The following is a 15,129-nucleotide window of genomic DNA, read 5'->3' as shown; positions in this document are numbered from 1 at the left end:
TGGTACAGAAGACAGGTTCTTTAATCCTTACCGACCCACTTTTGGTACAGATGTCAGGTTCTTTAATCCTTTCCAACCACTTTTGGTACAGAAGTCAGGTTCTTTAATCCCTACCAACCACTTTTGGTACAGAAGACAGGTTCTTTAATCCCTAACAACCAGTTTTGGTACAGAAGTAAAATTCTTTAATCCTTACTGACCCACTTTTGGTACAGAAATCAGGTTCTTTAATCCCTACCAACCCCTTTTGGTACAGAAGACAGGTTCTTTAATCCCCACCACCCACTTTTGGTACGGATGTCAGGTTCTTTAATCCCTATTGACCGCTTTTTATACATAAATCAGGCTCTTTAATCCCTACTAATCAGCTGTTATTGCTTGGGGAAAGCTGCCTCAGGGAATATATTTCTCTTGCAGCCCTCATTTCAAAGAAAATGTGGAATTCTATGCCAGTCATTTAAATGAGTAGCCATCCATGATAGTGTATGAAAGAACCGCTCTCCGCTCTTGATTAAATAGCGTCTACTGGATTGCTCCTCCTGTGGGCGCTGTGTTGTGGCGGCGATGGTCGCAATATGTGAATGGGTATTCATGTCTCTTTTCTACAGCATTGCTGAGGGGTTTTATTACATATACACTGAATGGTGACTTTATTAGAGACACCAACCCTTTCATGAGTGGAGCTGTGCGGTCTGGAAATTAGACCCGTGACCCTGGGGTGCAGCAATAAATCACACGACAAGTTTTCTGTGGATCAGGTTCAGTGTGAATCCACATTTGAATGGGAAAATCCAGTGATCTTCCTTGTTGACTTCCAACAAAGCTTGGTCATTGGTGTTAGACTAGCTGAGCTCAGTAATTCACATACAGCCAAACATTTCTGGAGAGTATACTGAGAACAGTGTGGTCGAGGCAAAACATCCATGAAAGGGGTCAGAGGAGGATGTCAAGAATTGTTCTGACAAATAGGCGGTGCACACTCGGGCAAATTGCAGCTAAATACAACGCTGGTGCTCCAACATGCCTGAAAGTACAACTCTTTGTTCCTTAGCACAGAGGCACATGTCTCTGCATGCAATAGGCAGATCTTGGCACCTCTGTGCGTCTTCACGGAAATATACATAATGTACGATTTGGTGCAGATTTCTGGTACAAGTTACGCCTGCTTCTGTAGAAAAGTCTGCATAAATATGTCTGGATAGGGTGACCACGCCCCTCAATACAAGCCACGCCCATTTTATGGTAACTTATAGTGGTTCTGAATGCCATAGGCGTTCCAATGCACTACTCAATGGCTGTATCCATTAAAGTGTACATTCAGTGTAAATGTATTTTATTTCCTTTTAGTCCATGTATATTTTATTTACTCTTTTGATCTGAAGACTTACCTTGTCTGTTTATAATGTCGACCAGAATATCAATAACTATGATCGTACCCGTACGCCCAATTCCAGCACTGAGAGAGAAGAAAGAAAAAAAAAGTTTAAAGTCAAAAACTGACTATAAGATGTGATGACAAGACCTGTCCAACCAGCGTAGTACCTGCAGTGCACCACGATAGGTCCAGAGTCTGGAATACTATGCTGGGCCGCATTAATTTCTTCTAGGAAGCTCAGAACACCTCCCGGCTCATTCGGGACCCCGTGGTCTGGCCAGCTTAGATACTGATAGTGCCAAATGCGTCTTGTAGGTTCGTCCTAGGAGAGTAAACCGCGTTAGAAAGAAATATTCTAGTTAGGTCCCTGGATTTGGTTTTTGTTGCAAGTTCATAAGCTGCAATCTCATGGATACTAATGTGGCATAGATGAGAGAGGGAGTGCTACGATTGTCGATGGCATACATAAACCTGGAAGTCATTTCATAGACGTTACTTATTATTAGGTTTTATAGTTTATATTACAAGTGTAATTAAAGACTGGATTGAATATGGCACAAGTGACATTTAGTGGGTAGTGGATGCAAACGCGTGGTGGTAAGGAAATGGTATATAAAAGCAGCAAATTACTTGCATTAGCAATACATAAGTGACATGCTCCATTTAAATAGCAACATAATGTAGAGGTATTATATCCATCTAGCTGTAAATGCCTCACGGAACATTCTTGGCTAGTCAGATATGCCAAGAGGGTTCATTTTCAGGCACTTATACGCCCCTCGAGGTGCTTCACACAAGTCTCAGAAGTGGGTAAGTGGCTACAAGTGAACCCTCTCAGTCCTTCTCACTGCTGAAGTAGGTTCAGTAAGTGGCAGTGTGTGCTATTTTTATTGCTTGTGTCATATTTTGGTGCTCTTAGACTATTATTCACTTCTGCGTTGGAAGCTACATTGCAAATTCTGCAGTTTCATATTAAAGGCTATGACAAACTTTATGAATGAAAAATCAATACACACATATCTTAGAAGTCCCTGCGGAAAAAGAAGATGCACTTATTTGTTTTTTGGGTTTTTTTTGCATTGAGTTTTCCTTCTCATGCATTTAGAAAGTCTCATACTTGGTTTGCAGGCTCTCTTACAGTCACATTTCTGGCTCTGGGTGTTCAGCACTGATCAGCTGGTCTCTCTAATCAACATGTGCAAACTCAGCTCCACCTCCCCTTTTTAAGAGGCTGTGTAGCATTACAATGCCCACTCAATATTACATAGCTATCTCTCAATCCTAAATCTGAGTGGCTGCTGGTCCGTTCGCCCTGACTCCTGATAACAGCAGAAAATTACTGCCCTCTGTAACAGTAGCTTCCTCTACTCTGTCCTCCTGATCTCCTTCACCATCCCCAGCACTGTCCTACAGCCCTCTGTAATAGCTCAGTGGAAAGCAGGATAAGGGAGGAGCTGTCAGTTTAGTCTGACAGAATTTACTAAGATTTCAGACCTCCGGTCTGTAAGATCTTGGAAAACAATACAAGCATAGAAATCAAACAATGAAAACCAATTACTAAAAGTCTTCATTCCCAAAAACATAATGATTAAGAAAAAAAGTGCAAAGGTGTACACATCCTTTAAGGATGAACTGATGTGTTGGCACCTGGTATGTAGCATGCAGTTATATTACCAGACAAGAACCATGGGTCAGTGAGTGTTTTTATAGACATGTACAACATTGGAGCAAACCTATTATTTTTAAATGCACCATAGGTACACAACGGTTAATACAGAAGATCTTACAATACATTACATCTCTGCCCCACTCACACCCTCCATTCTTCAGTATCAGTAATTACAGAAATGTCTGGTTTGGGGTATGTTAACACCTGTTTTTGGGGATTCCGGTTTCCTGTTCCATTATAGGAGTATGAAAATTGAATGTCCTGGCTGAATGGATCAGTTTTATGACCGAACCGAAGGGCGACTAATGAACCCAATTGACTATCATGAAGTCCGTTTGGTTTGTGTTCAGCTGTCTGACATTTTACTGGACATAAAAGTCCTGCATTTCATGACAAACTTGCGACGGGGGCTCTGAACAGAACCTCTAACAGAGATGTGAACAGAGCCTTAGTAGAGGCTTTACTGTATCAGGACTTCCCCATCTTGTGTATGTTCTTTATACGTAGTCTTTGGGTAAAATCCAGAGGTGACACCTGAGGAATCTCAGTCTTCACCCTTTCATCCCACCAGTTGGGATCTGGGCTTCGCTGCGGGTTCCTCAGGCTGTTACACTAGAAGTGGTCCCAGATAACTGGCAGCTAAAGCTACATTAGACCAGGCGCAGAACAAGAGCGTATGTACGAAGGCGTAGTCAAAGGGGATCAGGATGGAGGCAGGCAGCATATACTTCAACACAAGAGACGGTCCACAGATCAGGGCACACAGAGCATACTGAGTACGGTACAACAGGCCAGGAATAGGATTGGGCTGTAGACAGGAAAATCATCAATAAAGAAAGCTGGGGCCAAGAATGGAGAAAGCAAGGCAATCAGGAATAACCAGAATCAGAAATTGGGAGTCAGTACGAACAGATTGCACCTTCATCTGTACTAGGAAGACCAAAACTTAGGCACCTTCCTTAAAGGGGCTATGCAGCTTTTAGCCGCTCTGCTGCAGGAAACAGACAGCTTTGTACATTGCACAGAGGTCCAGGTTGGTACTGTAGGCAGGGTCCTAGTGAAGTCAATGGGACTCCGCCTGCAGTACCAAACTGCGCTACTACTATACAACGTCTGCTTCCTGCAGCACAACAGCAAGGAGTGGGACAACCCAGTAAAGAGGAAGGTGCCTTACATAATAAGAGGTTTTCCCTGATAGACAAACTAGCAGGACGCTCACTGGCCGTTTAAGACTGCAGACATCAGCGTGCCCTTCAGGCAGCAGAGAAGGACAGAGAGGAGGCCAGAGCTGGACATCTGCTGCAAAGGTGGGGAGAGCACATGCCGCGGCTGCCAGCGGAGAGTGGTGGAGCAAGATGGTGGCTGTGAATCATAACAGTTTCCGTGTGCCCAAGAGCTATGGGAGAGTCTATCAAGCAAATCTCTGAATCCACGGAAGATAAGAATCAGCACACCAGGACACTATGATCCAAAGCTAAGCCCCAAACAGTGGCAGAGCTATAGCAGTCACAGCAATTGTGGCTGGGTCCTAAAGTCATGGCGGCCCTGTGCATCTGGTTGTTCTTTAATGAATCCTCCTCCCCCTAATAGAGCAGTCAGGAAGTAATACAAGTTGGTACAGAGACTTGTGGGGGCACAAAATGGAATTACTATGGGGCACCATTATCTGCTCAGGTGCACAAAGGGAGAATTTTTACAGTGTGGAAGGAGAGCATCATTACTGTGGGGCAATGAAGACAATATTATTATATTCTGGTGGGCAGAATGTGCAGAACTATTAACTTTGTGGGACACCATTATTGTGTAGGAGTACCAAGAAGGGCATTAGGGGTAGCAGCAGGATAGGAAGTATGTGTGCAAGGATGAATCAGGACTGTAAGAAGTCTTAGTGGTCTAGGCCTGGATAGAGAAGAGAACATGTCTGTGTACTATATATATTTTTTTTTGGGGGGGGGGGGGTTGGAGGGGATCGGGAAGGGGAGGGCAAGTTGAGTTGCCGATGCATCATGGGACTTTTGCCCAGGATCTTTTAAAACTTTAGCACTCCACCTGGCTAGTGCTGTATCAATGGGTCACTAAAGAGATCTAGGTGCAGCTGAAACTTACAGATGGGCCATGGGCAGCAGCCATGAACACAGGTTGGGGTGGAGAAAGGGCGGTTAGCCAAGCTGAACCTTTTGCAGCACAGCCCATGAATCTTTAGCGCTGTCCTTCCCTCATACCCGATCCCTTAAACAGGATAAAGAGTTCTATGGGTAGTAAAAATGACCGTAATCCAGATGCGATTGTCTAACCTAGAACATGATTTTGCTTGTGTTTAATCCACATATGTCCAACATTCTGTGCTAATGAGTTTTATATGAAATCTTTATAAATATGAGAAATTTTCTGGTGCACAACTCCAAATATCCTGCATAGACATAGAATTAAGTAATAATATAGCTGTCCACAAAGGCCACCAGGGGGAGCTCACTGCATACAGGTTACACATTGAACTGAATAATATATACTATACAGTAAGCTCCCCCTATAGCGGTGACTACAGGCAGATACTTTTTGTGCAATGGATTTGGAGCTCTGACTGCTTTAAAAATGTATTCAAGTCAAGTTTAACTCCAGTAAAGGAGGATAACCTGACTGGCATGTGCAGAAATTGCAGCATCAATACTAAAATAAAAAGTGATATGGGAAGTCTTACCCTGTCTGTGCGTGACATCTGCAACTCCCGCAGGATATAGTCTTTTTCTTGATGCAAGGCCAGACTCAAGACGCAGATGCAGCCATAGTCCTTGGAGCAGTTCTCATCGGGCCAATATCGGAAACATTTTTTCTGTAACATCAGAGACATAAGGCTTAGGAAACGCACGCGTCGAACAGTCTATTCTGTTCAGAGTTCTGCTAATTAGAAAAGAGATATAAAGTATGTTTGAAAGGTCTTATTATATCCGAGCCAGAAAACAAACCGTGATGCAGCACAGATGCATACAATAAAGCATCCTTCTTCCACCAATGCAATACTAGTTAGTCCTGGTATACCTGATTACTGTTATAGCAAAAAAATGCTGCAAGGAGGCAGGCGATGATTCCCAACAGATCATATTGTGCAGCTGAGGCGGTGGAGGAAGGGGGCTCCCTCCGCCACATCATCCGTTTAGGGGCTCTTTGGTGGGTGCAGCTAGAACTTACTGCTTTAGCTACTTAAAAAGGTTTTCTGATTTACTTGCTGGCAGTTAAAGGGATGCTGAAAAGTAAAATATATAGGAGTAGTCCCCTCCTAAATTGCCCACTGTTACAGTGCCACCACTGCCGATCTTTGCTTGCATAGGACATAGCGATGACATGCTTGTATCCTCACGTGATTGCTACACCCAATGTTCTCCCAGCTGCCTGCCTCAAACAGAAGGCCATCCAAGGTAGCATTTATTGCCATGTTGTTAGTGAGGCTCCTAAATGACAGATACTCTCCGTGGCATATTTTCTACTAACATCTGATACACTATAGCTGGTATTTCCCTCTACTCATCCTGCAAATATCTGACGCTGTTCATATTTCCTGGCCCGATGTTCCAGTTTATCCCAAACATGTTCAGTAGGGTTCAGGTTGGGACTCTGTGCAGCCGGTCCAATTGTGCAATATTTATAACCTCAAACCAATATAAAGTAGCACTGGATTTGTGATGAGGCTCCTTGTCTTGTTGGAAGTATGGCTGACCATTCCAAGAGTATTACCACATTGTCAGCAGCGCATTATTATCTAGAATGTCACGGTACACCTCCATGTTCATGGTTCTTGTCACTACAAGACCATACCACGTAAAACATCCACAGACTAGATTGGTACCTCCACTTTGCTCAACTGTTGGCACAGCATACTCATCCAAAAGGCGTTCCCCAGGCTCCTCCACATCCAGGTACATCCTTCTGATGTGAAGATGGAATAGTGTGATTTGTCACTCCACTGAACGTTCTTCCAGTGCTCTTCTGTCCAGTGATAATACTCCTTGCACCATTGTAGACAGCCGATGCATTGCCCTTTATGATGGATGGCATGGGTGCAGTAGCACAACCCATATATCCAATAGTGTGCAGTTCCCATCACAAACTATGGCTGACACCTCCAAGGGTCGCATCTTATGCAGCATGGTTTAGGACATGTGTAGTGCTAATAAGACACGATCCATTCTATAGCTAGGGGTGCTCAAATACTTTTGCTAGGACAGTGTATATTTGAAGATTCATCTTATTCTGATACAACTTAGACTGTGAATGCGTCAGGATAAGATGCGTCTTCGAATAGGAAGTGTTTTATGCACCTGACTCGCAATGACTAAGAACCCATTTGAGCAATTCGAAATGCATAAGCGTCCTTCTGGGATCTTTTTCATTTAAATGAAGCTTATCAAGGCGAGTGCTGGACTTCTCCAATAGTCAGTGGTCCATTTATACATTTCCGGGAGGAACAACACCGTACAGCATTCCAAGAAAATATGCTGCAACGTTGTTGTTTTACGGCAAATGCTATTATTTACAAAACACAGATCCTAAACCAGTGTTAGCTGGACTTTTATAACTTTTCTGTGAGGCAACGACTGTTAATGGATGGTTTTGGTAGGTAGTTTCAGAATAATATTATGAATGACTGAAGAGGAAATCCAACAACAGTTGGAGAGTAAAATAAAGAAGCAAAACCAGCAACTCAGCACTGACCAACCACAATACCAGCCATGCCCGTACCGCTTACCCTTGAGCGCTCCATCTCTTTGGTAGTCATAACAATGACGTGAGTGTTCTCCTGATAGACCATGGACCAGAAGTCACACACCGTGTTTTGAAGGCATCCCTGAGTGGCTATATACACTTTATAGGGCCGGTTCCCACGTGTCTCATCCAGTGTACTCTGAGGGTACAGACATACAAACATAAGACTCAAAATGCAAAGGAATATACTACCAAGAACTACTATATACTGTATCATATGTTTGTGTGGCAATTCATAAAACATAGGTCTGGATATACTAAGAGGAACAACTAGCAAACACTTGGGGGATAAATGATATGCAACAACAGACACAACCCATAGACAAGAGTGGGCAGGACAGCCTTTTTTTCTAACCCCGAACAATAACATTGAAGGGGTTAATGTGGCCTTGGAAGGACTGGAGGTGTGGCAATGCCTAGAGTGTACTGGGCTTCACAACGGAGCACCAAGATGGCTGCTCCAAACAGAACTGAGCATGCTCCCTGGGAACTTTTATAGTGCTGACCTCATCTCACTACAAAGGAATTTCTGAAAGTAAAACGAACCCTAAACTGTTCTTCAACTATATAAAAAGCAAAAAGATTAAGGCGGAAAGTCTTGGCCTTTTAAAAAGTAATGAGGGAAAATGGAGAGAAAGCAAATCTATTAAATAGTTTTTTTGCTAGTACACTCACTCAAGAAAATGAAATGTCAGATAAGATGCAGAGTGATAGAATTAACTCTCTATTAAATGTCACCAATTTCATCCAGTAAGAAGTGCAGAGCCGCCTTAAAAAGACTAAAATATACAAATTGTTAGGTCCCAATGGCATATACCCCTGGGTTCTAAGGGAATGAAGCAATGTCATAGACACTCCATTGTTCTTATATTTAAGGACTCTATAGTGACGTGGTCTGTTCCACTGGATTAGCATGTAGCCAATGTGGTGTAGATATTCACTAAGGGGTCAAAAAGCGAACCTGGAAACTACAGGCCGGTAAGTAACATTATATGTTACATGCCCATCTCACCAGACTTCAATTCTGGCAATCAGAATAATCCCCGGATCAACAACCCTTCTGAAGTAATTAGTGACTATAATATGTAATATTGTATCGCTCAAGAAAGGCGTCTAAACTCTTTAATTGAATTCACCTTCACCATGTCCTGACCACTGAAATACCTATACATATGTATTAGTTCCCCTCTCATCTGTCCTTTTTATAAACTAAATAACCCCAATTTTAATAACCTCTCTGGGTATTTAGTCAACCCATCCATGTATTACTTAGTTGCTCGCCTTTGTACCCGCTCAAGCTCTGATATGTCCTTCTTGAGTATCGGTGCCCAAAACTGTCCACAATATTCCATGTGTGGTCTGACCAGTGACTTGTAAAGAAGAAGAACAATGTTCTCATCATATGCCCACAGACCTCTTTTGATGCACCTAATGATCCTATTTGCCTTGGCAGCAGCTGCCTGACACTGGTTGCTTCAGTTAAGTGTACAGATAACTAAAATCCCCAAGTCCTTTTCCATATCAGTGTTACCCAGTGGTTTGCCCATATACAGAACCATCCATTTATCAGTGTTAAACCTTTTTTATGACTTTTCAACCCAAGTCCCAACTTATCCAGATCCTCTTGCAACCACATTGTGTCTTCTCTTGTGTTAATATCTTTACATAGTTTTATATCATCTGCAAATATTGATATTTCACTGTGCAATCCTTCTACCAGGTCATTAATAAATATATTAACGTTTAGCGCCCAATACTGACCACTGTGGTACCCCACTAGTAACCCATCCAATACTGCCCCCTGTTGTGCCCCACTAGTAACGGTGACCCAATCAGAGTGTGTATCATTTATAACCACCCTCTGCTTTCTATCACTTACCCACTTACACACACTCTCTAAAGGTCTGAAGTGAAGTTGTACATTGTATTCAGTCATACGGCCTTGTTGATTATCGAGTGTACTTGATATTTTCCAGAAAGTATTACTGCTGTTATTTTGTGTTAAACACAAAGTATTAATCCTAGTTAGCCGTAGCTAGGGACAGGTGAATCTACAGTAAAAGTTACCTCCTTGCTTGTTATTATAACATTACTCATTTAAATTTTCTAGCAAATATTGTATTGTTTTGTAACTCCTTCGGCTGCATTGTATCTCGAATCTGCGTGGCGATACCACTACCCAATACAGTATGATGTATTATTTGTTTCTTCATCATGTGAATAGTTGCACATATTCCACTTATTTTCTCTATATCGTGGTCTTCACGTGTCATATTTTCTACTCCATCCCCCAATAGCCACCAACACACTACGACATTATTATTTGGAACACGACTTAATGTTATTACCTTGATGTAGTTGGCATTGATATAATCTGACCCTGGAATGCTGTCATCCGTATCTCTCAGTGCCACCCGCGTAGTATCAACTGCACAAGAAACAAAGAAACATTATTTTACCTTCCAAACTTATCACATTTCATACTGATGCCAACTCATGAGTGGGTGACGAGTACAGGAGTCCTTAAAGGAACACTTAACGGAGGCCAAACTTAAGCACAACATTTCTCAGTTTGCAGGATTTTCTGCATGTTCCTAAAACAAACAGTCTTCTAGAAAGTCTGCAGATCTATGTCCATGTTCAGCTGGTAGGGATGAGGTTTATTCAAGAGGGTGGGGCTTAATCTTTTTATCCTAGTGGGAAGAAGCTCCTGCTGCAGATAACGCTCTTACAGGATAGCGAGGAGCAGATGGAGAGTAATTAAGAGAGGAAGAGCTAGGAGGTTTTCTTTTTCTTTTATGCTTAGTGCTCCTTTAAAGGTGTTATTCCAAAATCCAAAAGATATCCCCTATCCATAGGATAGGGGATTACTTTATGATCGGGGGGGGGGGGGGGTCTCACCATTGAACAAAAGGATTAGGCAGATGAAATCCAATTACAGGACTCTTATCAGCCATCAGTTATGATCAGATACTCAGGAGCCCCCCATACATATTAGATGTTCGGTGGTTTGGCTCATCTAATATATGTGGCCACCCTTATGGTTCCCTAGAACATTCAACCCACTGAACTCATGGGGCACAGCATCATGGGTCAGCCCCATCATCAATGTTGTCAGTTCTCTAAAAAAAAAAAAATTCTCCTTTGACCCCCTTCCGTTTTTCTTCATGCTAAAAGTTACATCATGAAGTTATACAACTTTGTAAGTCTTCAACATGTATTTTTTTTTACCCATTAACCTTAAAAAGTTGCTCCACTTCTTTTGCCTCTTGTATGAGTATATAGAGAAGTACATGTAAGAAACATTTTCCAGCTGACAAATGTCCAAGCTAGTAGATGTATTCTATTCCATAATAACAGTAAGATAGTAAGCACTAACGCATCCACAATGCTTTTTTCTTGGCAAACACAGACAATGTGATCAATCCCACACGATCAAACTGCATCACAGCAATAAACCCAAGGGCAAATCTTTTTCATCATCATCTAACCTGTGGTGGTCACTTTATTATAGACACCTTCCTTTTCTTGATCGGAGCTTCCCTACATTGATTTTAGATCTATGACCCGGAGTGCAGCATAAAATCAAGTGAGCAAGTTTTCTATGGATCAGTGTGAATCCACATTAAATAGCAAGATGCAGCAATCTGAGTGAATTACAACGAGGCTTGGTCATTAGTGATAAAGTTAGCCGAGGCCAGGATTTCATACACTGCCAGCCTTATAGGAGTTTCTCATTCAAACAGTGTCTATGGTTAGCAGAGAATGGTGTGATTGAGAAAAAACATCCAGCAAAAGGGAATACTCTGGATTAGGGGTGTCAAACTCAGCATTATGGTTGCCTTCAAAAGGACCTTTTGTAATTGTAAGACTTTATATTAAGGGATATATTAAAAAAGTGGGTTACAGATGGACTAGGGCAGGGTTATAGGTCCAGAAAAATTAGGGCATAAGTCCCCCAAAACAGACAATTGACTCTAAACTGCCAGGTAGTCCAAGAACAGGACACATGGGAGTTAGCAGAACCAGGTGAAAGCTTTCCCAAAAATTCCTTAAGATAGAGCCCTTTCTCACTTGGTCAAACAGCAGTATAACACAACGTGCTCTCTGATCCATGCAGCAGGCTTATAGAATATGGACAGGTAGGCTGGAACAGACTATCCTCTGCAGGATGGTAGTGAGGACCAGCTGGGATGTACAAGCCACTTCATAGTCTGAACCCTGGCAAGCAGTGCTGTACTGCAGTGTTGCGGACAGCAAGTGTGGACCCACTGTGCCAACCAACTGGTTGGGCTTTAGGTTAAACCTAAGAGCATTGTCCAGATGGTATTCACCCTGTAGTCCCTGTACGGGGATCTGGACTTCGCTGCGAGGAACTGAGCAGGCCGCTACCTCCTGGAGTAGTCCTGGTGTGTTTGGCAGATGACCCACGGGGATCAGAGACACCGGTGCAAAGCACATTGAGCGCTAGCCAATCAGAGCCAGCGCTCGATCATTCACAGCCATTCAGTGAATGACATCACTGAATGGCTGTGATTAGTTCATCAAGCGCCGGCTCTGATTGGCTGGCACTCGATCCAATCACAGCGCTTGCTTACAAGAAGAGAATCCTCTGTCAGAGCTGAGTATTACACAGCAGCCTTCCGCAGTGCGAAAGAGACCAAGGCGCTGTGGGCTAGGTGAGTATTGCTGTTTTTTTTTTTACCTAGTGTAGCTAGAGCGTTTTTTTTTGGGGGGGGGGGGGGGGGGCTTATAATTCATATACCCCCACCTCCATTCCCTAAAATCAGGGTAGAGATTATTATCAGGGTAGGTCTTATTTTTGGGGAAACAGTAGTAAAAACTGCGTCAAGATGAATTGCTGTGTTTCTGAATGCAGAAGGAGGTCCAACGTGTTGTGTCGAATACAGTGGCTACATACTTACAAGGCAGTATATTCTTGTATCTGTTTTTGCTTTTGTTCTCAGGCCTTTGTCCTTCCTTTCTGGGATAGAGCAGTTTACATTCTTGCTGCTGCAGCATCTGTCCGCAGGGAATAAATGACCAATTATGTTATCTTGCATTATATATAAAATATATGTTTTTATTTTTTAACACACACAAATGAATGAAGAAAAGGCCATTTTTACATCTATTAATTGCACTGCTGATGAAAACGCTTCCAGCTGTCTTTCCAACCCACATAACATATATCGCACCTCCAATTTCACAAGTTTCTGCACGTTCAGGGTATTTTCTGCCACATGTGCCAGGTACTTTTCACAGTAGGTTTATACTGCAGTGATATTTCATAGTATGAACAGTTTAGACCATTCAGTACCAGTACAGCTCCATGATGTCCAACCAGGAGATGAAGAGTTAAAGTGACACTCCGCTCTATCAGGTCGTTAGCAGCTCCACAATGTGGTGCTCATTAATTTATTATACAAGGATAGTGGTCGGAGCTCAGTTTTTTGATACAAGGCTGCAAATCCCTTGTACAGAAACAGACATAAGAGATAGCATGCCGACGGCCTGCCAACAGGAACAGCTCCACGCTGGATTGTAAACCCTCAATGTGATGCAGACTAATTAACGAATAGCGTGAAGCCAAAACGGTATTACGGTATTGCCATTTAACCCCTTTAGTGCAACGCCGGGAAAATCTCCATGGACAGCTCTAGTGCTGAAATGCTGGCCAGGACACACAGTTATTGTGCCACTGTACACGCTTGCCACTTCGAATTACCTCCGAAAGGTCTTCTGGGCTTGCAGCGCTGACATGGTAATAAAAAAACCTGCCACTGAAGGGGTTAAATGAGTATTCTCACCATTGACTTATCTATCTATCCACAGGAGGAGTAATAAAACTTTAATCAGGAATGGTTTCCTCATCATGGAACCTCGAGTAGTGAGGGCAAGCTTAAGTGGAGAGGTGGCTGAGCATGTGTGCTAACGCTCCATTCACCTCAATGGGGCTGTCACAGAGAGCTGGAGGGGCCATTGGAATAAATGGGACAGCAGCACACATGCTTGACTATCGCTCCATTCAAGCTCATCCTCATTGTGGGGGCTGCACTGAAGAAGGAATACACAGGACTTCCATTCTCAGGATCAATGAGGTCTCCACGGTGTGAGGCCGCTTCCACACGGGCGACTTATCGCGATGCGACAATGCTACAAATCGCATGTATGTGGAGCCCATGCTTTCCTATGGGGTTCTTCCACACAAGCGATGTTTTGTAGGCTGCTACATTGCGAGACTACAAAATTGTGGCATGCTCTATACAGCCGCGATTTACGATTTTTTGTAGCCCATGTTTAACCATGGCGCCTTCCTTTGTATTGCATGAAAACGCGGTGTGATACAACTTTTACTGTAGGAAATCCTACTGTAAGGGCTGTAAACTAAGCCCAAGCTGCATTAAAAAAACCCAAAAAAATTCATTATCTAAGAGGCGCTGTCCTCTCAGAACACGTCTCCTCTTCACCTCTGACACTTGTCTTTAGTCTTTTGCCAGGCCTTCCTAGATTGGAGGACCACAAGCTCTGCCTCCAGGAAGGCCTGGCTGTTAGTGATTCTTGAGCGCTGTGGCTCAGCCAATGAGAGCCAGCACTTTATGAACCAATCACAGCCATTCATTCAATGAATGGCTGTGATTGGTTCATTAAGTGCTGGCTATGATTAGCGTGGAGCTCAGCCAATCAGAAGCAGCGCTTCCTGGAGGTGGGAATTTACAAATCCTCAACCAGGGAGAAATGGCTGAATAAAACGACTGGAGAAAAGATGCACCAGCGCTGACAGCGCTTCTTAGGTGATGCATGAGATTTATTTAATGCAGATAGGGCTTATTTTCAGGGCTAGGCATATATTTCAATGCCCCCTCCCACCCCCCAAAAATCCTCGTACAAATCATGTTATCACCGCAAGAAAACGCAGCAATAATCGCATGGGCCACCATTGCAATATCGCTGCGATTTTCTTGCGTCCATATCGTGTTGCCCGTGTGGAAGCAGCCTAAAGAGACTGTCGCCATATTTTTGCAGCACTCACTTAGTGTATCATACGGCAGTGATGGTCACACTGATTACAGAGATGTCTGCCGTGTGTATCTGTGCAGTAGTTTTGGCGAAACTTGCATTATGTTAGTAGCAACTGGTCCTGCATATTCATGAGCTGCAGCTAGCCACACCCACCCTGTCCTCCAGACAATGATTGGCAGCTCTCTCTATGCACAGTAACAGGCAGAGAGATGTCAATCATTGGCTAGAGGGTGTGTCGGTGTACCTAGCCTGAAGCTCATGAATATCCAGGACTACTTTTAGTAATCCTCTATGCATGTGCTGC

General features: G+C 43.1%; 1 protein-coding gene across 1 annotated transcript in view; it reads right to left on the bottom strand.

The window, feature by feature from the left end:
• Positions 1-15,129, bottom strand: part of LOC136632189 (tyrosine-protein phosphatase non-receptor type 11-like) — a 110,307-nt gene that overhangs the window by 10,878 nt on the left and 84,300 nt on the right. The window contains exons 7-12 of the mRNA XM_066606898.1: positions 12,728-12,824; positions 10,151-10,230; positions 7,786-7,941; positions 5,743-5,874; positions 1,543-1,697; positions 1,389-1,456 (exon numbers count right to left, since the gene is read on the bottom strand). Of these exons, the coding sequence (XP_066462995.1) occupies positions 1,389-1,456; positions 1,543-1,697; positions 5,743-5,874; positions 7,786-7,941; positions 10,151-10,230; positions 12,728-12,824 (688 nt within the window). The remainder of the gene's footprint in view (positions 1-1,388; positions 1,457-1,542; positions 1,698-5,742; positions 5,875-7,785; positions 7,942-10,150; positions 10,231-12,727; positions 12,825-15,129) is intronic.

The sequence above is a fragment of the Eleutherodactylus coqui genome, chromosome 6 (genome assembly GCF_035609145.1).
Source record: "Eleutherodactylus coqui strain aEleCoq1 chromosome 6, aEleCoq1.hap1, whole genome shotgun sequence".
Lineage (NCBI taxonomy): Eukaryota > Metazoa > Chordata > Amphibia > Anura > Eleutherodactylidae > Eleutherodactylus > Eleutherodactylus coqui.
The sequence above is the reverse complement of the archived record's forward strand: the minus strand, read 5'-3'. Positions and strand labels throughout refer to the sequence as shown.